The following is a 12,991-nucleotide window of genomic DNA, read 5'->3' on the forward strand; positions in this document are numbered from 1 at the left end:
CCCTATGCATGTTTCTTCTAACTACTCTTATGATGATACAATTTATGAGAGTTACACAAAACATTTCCCCCGCATATTAATATATATAATTTGATGTAAATGTAGTCCTTATAGAAGAGAGTTTGACTTAAAGAAAAAGATAAGATTTATCTCCTTTTCCCTTTCTTTCATATTTACCTTTTCATGTTTCTCTTGCTTTCTGTGCTTGGATATCGAACTTTCCACAGAGCTCTGGTCTTTTCTTAGCAAATGCTTGGAAATCTTCTATTTTGTTGAATGCCCATACTTTCCCCTGGAAGTATATAGTCAGTTTTGCTGGGTAGTTGATTCTTGGTTGGAGACCCAGCTCTCTTGCCTTTCTAAATATCGTGTTCCATGCTTTGCGGTCTCTTAGTGTATTAGCCGCTAAGTCGTGTGTGATCCTTATGGGAGCCCCCTTATATCTGAAGCTCTTCTTCTTGGCTTCTTGTAGGATTTTCTCCTTTACTTGGAAGCTCTTGAATTTGGCAATTACATTCCTAGGCGTTGTCTTTTGGGGATTTAGTATAGACGGTGTTCTATGAATCCTTTCTATTTCTATTTTGCCCCCTTGCTCCAGAACGTGAGGGCAATTTTCTTTTATAATCTCCTGTAGAATAATATCCAATTTGTTGTTTACCTCTGGTTTTTCTGGGAGACCGATGATACGGAGATTTTCTCGTCTTCCTCTGTTCTCCAGGTCCGTGACCTTCTCAGTGAGATATTTTATGTTTTCTTCCAATTCATTAATTATTTGGGTTTGCTTTATTGATTCTTGCTGTTTTATCATCTCACTTTCTTCGAGGTGCTTAATTCTGGTCGTTAGGGACTGGTTTTGCTTTTCAGCCTTGTCTGCCCTTCTATTGGATGCTTCGAGTTCTTTTTCCAATTGAGCAGTCTTATCTGTCAGACAGCTGATCTCTTTCTCCCATTTTTCTTTCCAGAAGGTTTCCATCTTTTGGATAAGTTCCAGTTTGAGATCTTCCAGAGCTTGTTGATAGTTTCCATTTTGGGAGGCGTGTTCTGAATTTTTTTGGATTTCCTCCTCATTCTCCTCTTTTCCTTGGGTACTTCCCCCATAAAAGTTTTCAATAGTCACTTTTTTCCCTTTTTTCCTGGAGGCTTGATTTTGGGCCATGTGAGCCATCCCTTTGGTGGTTTTATTCCCCTTTCCTTTTTGGTCTGGGGTCTGGGTTATAAGAGCGGTTTTTCTATGAATTTAGGTTGCTTCAGACTAGTTCTTCCCAGCCTCGGAGCCCAGGTATTCAGCTCCGCCCAGATAATCAGCGCACGTTGTTCAGCGCAGCCTGCCCCAAGTACAGTTCCGCTGGATTCTCCAGTGAAAGCGCCCTGAGACGTTTTTTCCTGGCAGTCCCCAGATCCCAAGGACCCTGGAGTGCCCCCCCCAGACAGAGACGCTCCCCACTCACTCGCTGTCCCGGTGAGCGCTCAGGTAGCTCACTCTTGTTTAGTGGGGGAGGTTGGGTGGGGGAAGGGCGGCTCAGTTCACTTTTCTGTGCAAGCTTTTCCTTCTTATTTTAGTGTGGAAATGTTCAAGCCCCACGTACCTTTGCCTCTGTGGGGTACTGGGGAGTCCTTCTGTTCCTCCAAAGGTGATTTTATGCTCCTTTGATGTAGTCTATTTCGTTCGGTGCTGGGGAGAGGAAGTGTGTGGCGTCTAGATTGCAGCCATGATTACCCGGAAGTCCTGAATTTCTACAATAATGAACTGTTCCCTAATTGTTGCATGCTTATCTTAAGTCCCCAACTAAATTATAATCTCATTGAGGATAAAATATGACATTTTTCAATCAAAGAATAATTAATGTTTACTGTCTACAATTAACTGTGCCTGAGATTTGAGAGATTGAGGACAGCCACAGAAAAATAAGGCAGAATCCTTGCCCTCCAAGAAATAACAATGAAAGTAAAAGAGACAAGGTATTCCACAAATAAATCTGATATAAATTGATTTATATGTGCATAGAAGGCATAAACCTCAAAAAAATGCAAAGTACATATTAGGGGTCAATAAATTCTTGGTTGCTTTGATTATTACCTCGGAATTCACATATGCTTTCTGTAACTGTGTAACTTAACATTGTTCACCAGCTAGTTTCCATCAGCTCTTTACTTTTTAAATCATTCCTAGATCTCTCCCCTATTTCCAACACAAAAAACAAACTTTCCCATCACTCTGTTTAACCAAGTTTTATTTGATGATAGAATTTTAACCACATGTCCTTTATTGCAGTTATTTTCATAAGTTCTTGCTTAAGTACTATGTAAAGTTTCTCCTTCGTAGGTTTACAATAAATCAAAGTTAAATCTGGTAAAATGATAGTTGTATTTTTTACCATTCTTCCCTAATAATTGTCTTTATATTTTGATTAACATTTTATTTCCCACAAACAAGGTACCTATATTTCATATTAAGCTTTAGGAACATTAGAAAGTAGCAGATAATTTGTAGGTCCTTTCTTCCTCCAAGGGTAGTCTCCTAGAAGCAAATAATTGAAACAATAAAACAATCTGGTTAATTAAATGTACATGTGGGCTTGAAAAGTGAGAGGTAGAATACTTCTTTTGCCTAGGTACTTTCTACTGTATAAGAGCGTTTTCCTCATGATGCCTTGGAACTTTGCTAAATTCACTGAATGAATGACTGAAAGTACTGTCATTAATCTCATGTTCACTAATGTGAAGGATGAGTAGTTAAATGAGAAAGTAAATCTGAGCATTGTTACAGTTCTTTTTAAGTCAGATTGTTTATTTGAAAGTACATCTCTTTGCCTATTCCCATGAAGGATTTTTCCTCTTCTCCATCTCTTAAGGGAACAGCAGTTTTGGGTTGCAAGAGAGTCAATGTCTTCTCTTGTCAGTACTGAGGGTTCTGAGAATGGCTGCATAGCAGCAGTTATATTTCAGTTATCAGCCTTGCCCAAATAGCAAAATTTGACCTGCAGGGATTTGTTTTTCCAATTTCAAATGACTGATAACTTTTATTATTATTAGTTCAACATTTCCTTAGTTCCAAAGAAAGACACCATTCTATCCAGTAATTCCTGATTCCCTAACATTATTTTGACAGATAATAAGTATCTAATAATTACCAGTATGTCATTTTAATTTTTCAATCAAGTATGACAGTCTAGTTATTTTAACCAACTGGAATTTGGGGAGAATTTTTGTGTATTTTTTCTTTTTTTTAAGATTTGTGGGTAGAACAATGTAAATTGAAAGAAGAATTGGTTCTGGTATACTTTGTTTTGAGAATTTCTCTTTATATCCTTTAGAGATGTAGGGTTTAATGATGTTTGAAGGTAGAATGAAATCAATAATCTTTTCTAAAGTATCTCTTGAAAGTAGACTTTCAGTAACATTTCATTTATTGTTTCTTTTCTTTCCAAACCTGTATAGTCATCTTTTTCATTTATATGAAAGTCCTGACTGCTGCAAAGAAAATGATTCTTCTGATTCAGTGTAATTCTTAAAATTATACCCAAATTAGCCATAATTAGAGAAATATAAGTAGAGCTTAACACTTTCTTTAATAGAATTTCTTTCCAGCTATCCCTGCCTTTCACTCCCCTCCCCGCTCCATAGAAGACATCACTTGGCAAACAGATATGTATATAATGATTGTCTTTTGTGTTTCCATTTTTCAGTTCATTCTCTGGAGGTGAATATTCATTATTTTTCTTCAAATATTAAATCTGTGCTTGTATATAATGTTCTCTTGGTTCTACTCATTTCACTCTTCATTATCTCATGTAGTTCTTTCTAAGCTTTTTTAAAATTGGTTTGTTCATATTTTCTTAAAACACTGTAGTACTTCATCACAATCATATACCACAATTTGTTTAGTAATTTCCCAATTGATAGACACACTCTTGATTGATTTCCAGGGCTTTGCCACCACAAAAACAGTTACTATAAGTATTTTGGAACATAGAGGTTCTTTTCATTTTTCTCTGATCTTCTTGGGAAATAGATCAAGCAATGGAATTGCTAGATCTAAGGGTATGCACAGTTTTATGGCTCTTTAGGAGAGTTTAGCACTTTTAATTGTGGAAGGAAATGGTTTAAACATTGAAAGACTTACCAAGAGCAATTATGCATAAAGCCTAGCATGCCATTTTGACTTTTGTTTTCATTTTTCCCATTGCTTTTAAGGGATATTTGAAATGAGTAGAGAGAAAAATATGGTACAAAGGAGAGAAGTGAAAAAATATATAATGCTTTAGGTTTTAGAATAAAACTGATACCTTTAATGAAAGTTTCCTATTTGGGATATTACTCTTATTTTGTATTTATGTAATGCTGCTACTCAAATAGTTTATAGAGATGTCAAGGATTTTGCCAAATATAATAAAAGGTCTTTAGGTAAACATTTAAAATAATCAAATAACATTCCCTATCCATAAATACACATTTTCCCCTTTGTTCTCATTCCCCTTTCACACACAGACCTGCATGCACTCTTCCTCGACTACCATCAAAGAAAATCTCAGATGTCAAGAAATGATAACTTTTCATTGGAAGATTCCCTTTTTATTCATTCTTTGCAGCCTCTTTGCAGCTTCAGACACTGTTGTTCACCCTCTTGTCATTTATGCTCTCTTCCTTAGCTTTTTGGGACACTACTTTCGTCCAGTTCTCTTCTTACCCATCTGCCTGCTGCTATTCAGTTTCCTTTTGTGGATCTCCATCCAAATCCTACCCACCACTTATGGGTGACCCTCAGGATTCTGCTCTCGATGCTCATCTCTTCTTGCTCTAAACTACTTCATTTGATGATCTCATTCTGTGAATTTGATTATCATCTCTGTGCTGATGATTCTCAAGCTTATCTAGCTCTCTTTCTGTGGACTTCCTGTCTCACATCTCCAATTGCCTTTCAAGCATCTGTAAGTTGACGTCCAGGAGACATCTTAAACTCAATATATTCAAAACAGAAACTGTCCCCACTTCCAAACTCCTCTATTATTTTAGAGGACAACAATGTCCTCCCAATCTCGCAAGTTCATATCTTAGGAGGTATCTTGGGACTCCTCAGTCTCTCATTCCCATATCCAAGCTATTGCTAAGCCTTATTGATTTCACTTTTGCAGCATCTCTCCAATACACCCCCTTCTTTTTTCTGACACTACCACCACTCCAGTGAAAGTCCTAATCATCTGATACCTGGACTACTGCAATAGCTACTAGAGGATCTGCCAGCCTCAAGTCTATCCCCACTCCAATACATCTACTATTCAACCACTAAAGTGAATACAGTTATTATGAATATTAAAAAAGGGACAAGGAGATGGAAGGGGAAATGATTTCAAAAATAATTTTCTAATGCCTATCATTTTTAAGGGTCTATAAGTTTCTTATGTCATAAATAATTAATTTGGACTGACAGATATATTACAAATCAAGCTCTTGTGCTGATATTGATTGCCAATATTTTCACCTCTCTTCTACAAATGGATTTCTGAAAAGTGGAAATGAAATTTGATTCTTAAGAATTCTACCATCTCACAATCCCTTTGCCTTTTTATTTTAGGGATTCTTCAGCAAGCGCTTGAAAGGCTCTATAAAGAGGACCAAAAGCCAATCAAAACTTGACAGGAATACAAGTTTCAGACTCCCATCACTTCGCAACACAGATGACAGGTAGGAGGTTGTTTCCAGAAACAGAAAGGGAGGTTTCTGCCTGTGTTTTGGCAAAGCAGAGTAGTCTGCTAAGCCTGGATACAAACAAAACAAAATGAAAAAGTAAGGGAACAAATAGAATCTATTTAATTTGTATGAATATGAAGATTTTTTCAAATGTATAACACTATTTTGTATGGAATTTTAGTCTTGTATGTTTTATCTAAAAATTCCTTTAAAAGAGTTAGCAGAGTGTGGCAGTTCATATAGTGTTGATAAGATTATCAAAGTGCTTTCCTCAAAACAGTTTTCATCTTAGGTCAGTAGAGTAATTTTTTTCCATGTTAGAGATGACAAAACTGAGTGTCAAAGAAATTAAATGATTTGCCCACAATCACAAAACTAATGTCAAAGCTATGTCTTGAATCTGGTTTTCTGACTAAAAGACCAATTGTTTTTCCCTCATACCACATTGAAGTGGGTTCTTATTCTGACTCTGTCTTCACTACTTTCATAGGAATAAAGTCAGCTTAACCTCACAGTGCTGATAGAATCAAATGAAATCATGTATATAAAAGCATTTTGAAAATGTCCAGAAAACTAGACAAAAATTAAGTTACTGTTATTTATTAAAAAGCTTTACTTATTATTTGCTTGGGATTATATCTCTGAAGATTACATAAGTGGCCATCTCAACATGGAAAGTCCCAACAGTTAGTCAACTTCTTAATGGAAATTATGTGGGCACATGAGCTAAGTGTGTAAGCAATTGTGCAGTGATCTATAGCAGCTGGAATCATGGGACTGTGGCACATGTAGCATAATGTGGGACACTTTACATATGGCTATAAAAGAGGGATTGTTGTTTCCTGAGTGACTCGGTCTCTCGACTTTCTAGAAATACTTCTTTTAATGCAAAAAAAGGAACCCAGATTTCCAGCAGTTGGCCTACTGCATTTATTAAAGAGCAAACTAGAACTTTTTTAGCAATAGCATCAAGCTTCTATGTTTCAATACATACTTGAGTTTATATTTAAAATTTCATAGGTACTCATCTCCTTAAAACTCAAATAAAAATGTCAGCGTTCTAAGCCACTTCATGGTCTCCTAGTCTGCATCTTTTATTTTCAGTTTGCCTGACAAAAACCTTTTTTTCCGAACATGAAAGTTGCCATACAGGGAATTGTTGCCCATCTCTTATAAAGAAGAAACTAAGCCTAATGGCATTTGTAATTTATCCATTTGTACAAAGTCTTTGTTGGACTACAAATTTGTAATGAAACAGGGGAAATGCAAGTCAAGGGTAATGCACTTCATTGGAGCTCAAGATTCTAGGATCTGGGTTCAAATCTCAGCTCTGAAACTTACTCCCAGGGAGTTTTAGGCATACCACTCTTCCTCACGGAGCCTCAGTTTCTTTGTAAATTTAGAAGGTCAGACTTGATGATCTCTAAGGCCTTTTCAAGTTCCAGAATCCCTGGAGATTGCTTGTACTTGCCATTCAGCTATGCCAATAGAAAGTCTAGACTCTTCCTGACTACAGACCTGGAACTTTATCCATTGTGCCACTTGCTTACCCCTGTATGTTTCTTAACTTTACATTAAATGCTATCTTCCTTATTCAAATTAAATGCCTGTTTTTATTTAGTAACAATAGTCCACAAAAAGCATAAGTCCAAGATGCCAAGAGATTACATTTGCTTTGGGTTTTTTGATGACTCTGATTATGTTCTTATATTATTTTGTAGTTAGTGCATGTTTCCCCTTTCCACTGGCCTGAATTTATTATTTGAGACAGCCATACTTTTCTGATTCAATCAATAAACTATCTTTTGGTCTAAAATTTAATATAATAAAAGTGATAATAAGGTCGATTATGTTACAAAGCCCTGCTTAGCCATTTGAATTATAGAGGTACAACAATCAGGATATGTCCAAAGAAAAATAGTCTTCTCTTTCTGAGGATGTGCTTACTGTAGTTTAAGTAGATTGTAAAATAAACAGAAAAAAAAGCACCTTTTTGCTTCCTAGCCAAATGAAGACATATAGAAATGCTCCTGCAAATATCTTGGCTAATCATTGTCAGTCTCACAGATATTACAAATGATTGGTCATAAATCTCTGTTTCTGGATTATGTACATCTGCTATTGAATTCCCTTTTTAAATTTTAACACATGAAGCCTAAGCCAATAGCAAATATGCCTTTTTGTTACCCAAATACATGAAATATGGAGGTGGGGTGGGTGTAGAGATTGTAAACAGGACAGATTTGATGGAAATACCCAACTTCAAGGAACTGGAATCAGTTAAGCTAGGTCCTCATTCTTTCTGAGATTCTTAGGATGTTGGTCTAGTCATTTTACTTTTCCCCTGACTTTGGAAGAGGCAACTATTCTAACTCACTAGAGTGTCAGGAAGATAATGAAGCAGTAGTTGTAATATTTCTTGAGCTCTTTAGAGCAGGGCTTTAGATAGCTAAAGTTCTGTTGTCTATGCTCCTAAAATTTTAAAAAGATGAAATTATTTTCATATGGACTGAAGTACTACTTTGGCTGGCAGAAAGACATTTCAAGATGAGTTATTCTCTTCCTGTAGAAGGATTACTGCTTATGGTCCATAGGTTTTTCAATGCAAAATACCTCTGGGCTTTTTTAGCAGGCAGACTTCATTGATTTGGATAGACCATAAGGGCTCCAGCCCTGTCTTGCCAATGATCCACAAGTCATAAATTCTGTTACTTAGGTCCTGATAGGACTTGGCACTGCTGCTTTCTCAAGGAGCAATGTATTACCCACACACTCAGAAATCTCTATGTGGAGTACATGTGTAAGAGGTATAATTATCCACATTTGTAAATACTCATAATTATTTCTTTAATAAATAAAGGGTCACAAAGGTCTCCCAAAACTCTAAAACCATCTTTTAAAGGAGTTAGCCTTTATAGAATTCTGAAGAATTAGCGATATTTTCCCATTACTGTTTCACACTCAAGTTAGAGAGAAGTGAATGTTAGCACTTCTCTCACTTTTGCTATAATGTTCTTTCCATCTGGTCAAAGTTAGAGGAGCTGGAGGAATATAGAAAGTAATGCCCAGACAACATTGCCTAGCCATCCAATATTTGAATGTCAGATGATGTCAGTCTCACTACAGAAAGCCAGTATAAGGTTGCCAGTTATACAGGGTACCTATGCCTATTAAAAGTATAGCCTTCTAAATGCCATTTTCTCATGGTCCAGAATTTATTAAAAACATGTCCTTTACGTTAAAGTTATTCACCTTTCTGATTCACTGCCAAAGCAGCCAAATATATTGAAATACTTTCTTGATTCATGGATGTGAGTTACTGAAAGTGTAGCCCTCATTGGAAATAGAAACTTAGAAGAATATTATCAGCCTCTGAGTTTTACTTCTGTTGTAAAAGTAGGATTTTAAAGCAAGCTTATGTATGTATAGATGATCTTTCAATAATGATATAAGGAGCTTTCAATAAAAGGCAGCAAGAGCTGAGCTCAAGAGTTTCAGGATGGTCCAGATTCAAGTCCTGATTCTAACACATACTGACTGCGTGACCCTCGATTGGCAAGTGACTTATAATCTTAGAGAGTTGTAAAGCAGATCCCAACCACCATTGATAGAGGGAGTTCTCAATACCAAAGCAATCACTAATCTGTTTGCTTTTTTTTTAGTCATGTCTCCAACTGTTGTGTTGTTTTTTTTTAATTAAAATATCCAATTAACTTCATCCTTTCCCCCATTAGAGAAGACATCATTTGACAAAAAGAGATAGATAGATAGATAGATAGATAGATACATACATACATACATACATACATACATACATACATACATACATACATATATAGATAAAGCTTGTTTCTGTTTATCAGTTCTTTCTCTGGAGGTATACACATTAAACCTTCTCAGTTAAATATCATTTTTTATAGTCTTCCACTTCATCATCTTTGTTACCCTCCTAGATGCACTGTAGTTTGTCAGTATTGTTCATAAAATATAGTTTCCATATTTTAATATAATACTCCATGTGCCTGAATGACATAGATTAAATCTCTGTTCAATTCAGTAAATACTGCTGTGTCTAAATATGCTGGAGATTCAAGGACAAAAACAAAACATTGCCTGTCTTTATTTTAAAGACCTTACATTCTATTTTTGTCCTTTAATTATTACAACTTAAAGTAGTGTTAATTTCTTTAACAGCTTTTTGTAGTCAACTAAGCCTTCCAGGTCTTTTATTCATAAACTTCTGTCAAGCCAGGTTTCTCTTCCCATTCTAGACTTGTGAAGTTAGGTTTTTGAACCTATGTGTAAACCTTTATATTTATCCCAGTTAAGCTTTCTCCATTTGGTTTTAGTCTACTATTCAACCTGCCAAAATCTGTTGAATCTCAATTCTGGAATCTAATATATTAATTATTCCTCCCAGCTTTGTGTCATCTGCAAATATGAATAGATTTGGAATAAAACTGCCTCTTATGTCATTACCCAGTTCAATACTAAAAGCATTCTCTCCTTCTAGATAGACTTTATTTCATTAATAAATACTGTTGATACAGTTTGTCTTACTATGAATCTACCTAAATATATGTTCATTCATGCCATAATTCTCCATGTTTTCCTGCATTTTATTTCGTATGCTATATGCCCATTCACTAAACTACTTGTCATTAAAAAGAAAGAAATGAGGCTAGTTTAGAATTACTTAAATATCAAGCTTAGCAATAGTTCTCATACTTTCTAATCTCATCCATTTCCCCCTTTTTGAAAATCAGGACATTTTTTGTTTCCAGGCTTTGGGGGCCTCTACCGTTCTCCTTGATTTCCTGTTAAATTGAACATTTAATTAAGTATCTGCTACATATTTTACATTATGCCATAGTTAAAAAGATAAACTAAGGTACAGTCCCTTTCCTTAAGAAATATATGGTTTAAGGGTTGCAGCTGGTGGTGTAAAAAATTAAAATTATGTCTCAAATAATAAAAATATTATAGTTTGGAAGTTTATTAAATAATCATTAGAAGTCAAGGAATAAATAGGATATAATATAAAAACCATGTGCTCATGGCTGGTTAGCCTTTCTCAAAATCCCCACTCACCACCATCACTGCTGATTGCTCTATCATGCTCAAAGAAAAGATGTGGGAGGAGTTACTGCCAGTTAATACCAATAATGTGATCCCACCAATGTGGAGACGTAGGAGAGATTATAGGGAATTTTGGGAAATACGAAGGACTTCTGGGGAACGAAGTCAAATTTATATAGTGGCTCATTGGATTGAGAACCAGGACTAGACAGGGGAGGTGCTAGATTCAAATTTGGCCTCAGACCCTTCCTTGCTGTGCTACCCTGTGCAAGTCACTTAACCCCCATTGCCTAGCCCTTACCACTCTTCTGCCTTGGAACCAATACACTATATTGATTCTAAGACAGAAGGTAAGGGTTTTTAAAAAAAGGAATATATGGTGTAATAGGGGAGACTGATTAATATTCCTCTAAGTTTCTGTTGCCGTTGAGGGCCACACATTTTAATATCTTACATCCATGAATCAATAAAACACTTGATACATGTTTGTATATCCTGGCTCTTGTTAATTGCCACTTTTCTAAATTCTCATAAATCAGTTGTTAAAAATACTTCTAGAATTTTGGCAATGCTCAACATCAAGCTTAGCAATAATCTCATACTTTTTAAAAAAATAAAGCCCTTATCTTCTATCTTAGAATCAATATTAATACAAGTTCCAAGGCAGAAGAACAGTAAGGACTAGGCAATGGGGGTTAGGTGACTTGCCCAAGGTCACACAGCTAGGAAGTGTTTGAGGCCAGATTGAACCCAGGACCTCCCTTCTCTAGGCCTGGCTCTCAACCCACTGAGCTACCTAGTTGTCCCCCTCTCATGCATTCTAGATTCAACTTTTACCTCCCTTTGAAAATCAGGACATTTGTCTTTTTGTTTATTTATTTATTTGTCCTCTATAACCTAAGTACCTAGTACATATTTTGCATTATGCCTCAGGGAAAAAGATAAAACTAAGATACCACTTTAAAAAATATACAGTGTAATAGGGAGATAAGACATGTACATAAGTAACTATAGTACAGATACAACTAATTATAATAGGAAATTTTCAAAGATTCCCAACAGGGGTTTTACAGTCAGTCACAGCTGTTCATTCTTTGATTACTCTATCTACTGTGTAATATGAAGGGAGTCTAGTGACTGTCGGGTTTCTCAGTTTCTTGCTGGCACTTTATATCTGTCTTCCTCCAGATCAGATGTCTGTCCACTCTATCCTCAGTGTTCCTGGTCGCCCTTGAATGCAAGATGACTTTACCTCAGGCCTCATCTTCCTGCACTTTAGTCCCACATTTCAATTCATAATTGAAGCAAAACCCAGCATATACTGATATGACACATGATTGAAGTTGCTTAAAACCATAGTTCAGTTATACTAATGTAGAGACCTGTCACCTTGTGCCACCAGTACAAGTACAGCTCCTGAGTAGTAGTGCAGATTTGTTCTTTACAAAAAAATAAAGAAGAAATTTTAGTGTATGTGAATATTAAGTTACTTAAAGCAAAAACTGTTAAATGTTTTAGAGAAGACTGAGTGAGGTTCAAGTTATAAATTGTCTCTAAGATTCTTTAGATTCTGCAATTTTAGGAATTGATCCTTGGTGTTTACCTTTGCCATAAGAGTTTGTTCAATATAGTACACAAATCCCATGAACCCTTAAAAATGTCTTGTGGCCCATTGCCCCTACCATTGCTGTTACCCTATGTGCTTTTATTAGACCATTGACCTTCCTCCTTCTAAGTATAGGTTCCATGAAGCTGTTATATGTTATATGTCTTTTTGTTTTTGTTTATGTCAAAGGAGGTTGGATGGCAAAAATAAGTATAGGACATAACAAATAGGACCTTTGCTGATGATCTGCCTATGTAGATAATTTTGTCATGAACCTCAGGATTATCTTTGATGTCTTTGAAAACAAAGAGCTCTCTAAAAACAAGAGAAAGTGGGGAGAGGGGGTAAAGGGACTAAAGCAAGGAAGTAAATGGGTTCTTACAGAAGAATGATGTTCTAGTATGAGTGGAGAACTAACTAGAATTTTTTTTTTTTTAAGAATAGCTAGGATGGCCTTCCAGAGACAGGATCACAGACATAGAGCTATAAGGCAGACAACTCAGTGATTTCCACATAAAAGACACTTAATAATTGTTCATTGAATTGAACTGAATGTATCCTCAGTTTTTAAATGAGGAAATGAATCTACCAAGATGTTAAATGACTTTCCTAAGATCA

At 35.8% G+C, this 12,991-nt stretch overlaps 1 protein-coding gene across 6 annotated transcripts in view; it reads left to right on the forward strand.

Moving 5' to 3' along the window:
- The window catches only part of RASAL2 (RAS protein activator like 2), a 374,103-nt gene that overhangs the window by 315,176 nt on the left and 45,936 nt on the right, over positions 1-12,991 (forward strand). For all 6 annotated transcript variants that reach the window (XM_001373823.4, XM_003340123.4, XM_056814132.1 and 3 more), the window contains one exon: positions 5,573-5,682. In XM_001373823.4, the coding sequence (XP_001373860.2) occupies positions 5,573-5,682 (110 nt within the window). The remainder of the gene's footprint in view (positions 1-5,572; positions 5,683-12,991) is intronic.

This window comes from Monodelphis domestica, chromosome 2, assembly GCF_027887165.1.
Source record: "Monodelphis domestica isolate mMonDom1 chromosome 2, mMonDom1.pri, whole genome shotgun sequence".
In the NCBI taxonomy this organism is placed as follows: Eukaryota; Metazoa; Chordata; class Mammalia; order Didelphimorphia; family Didelphidae; genus Monodelphis; species Monodelphis domestica.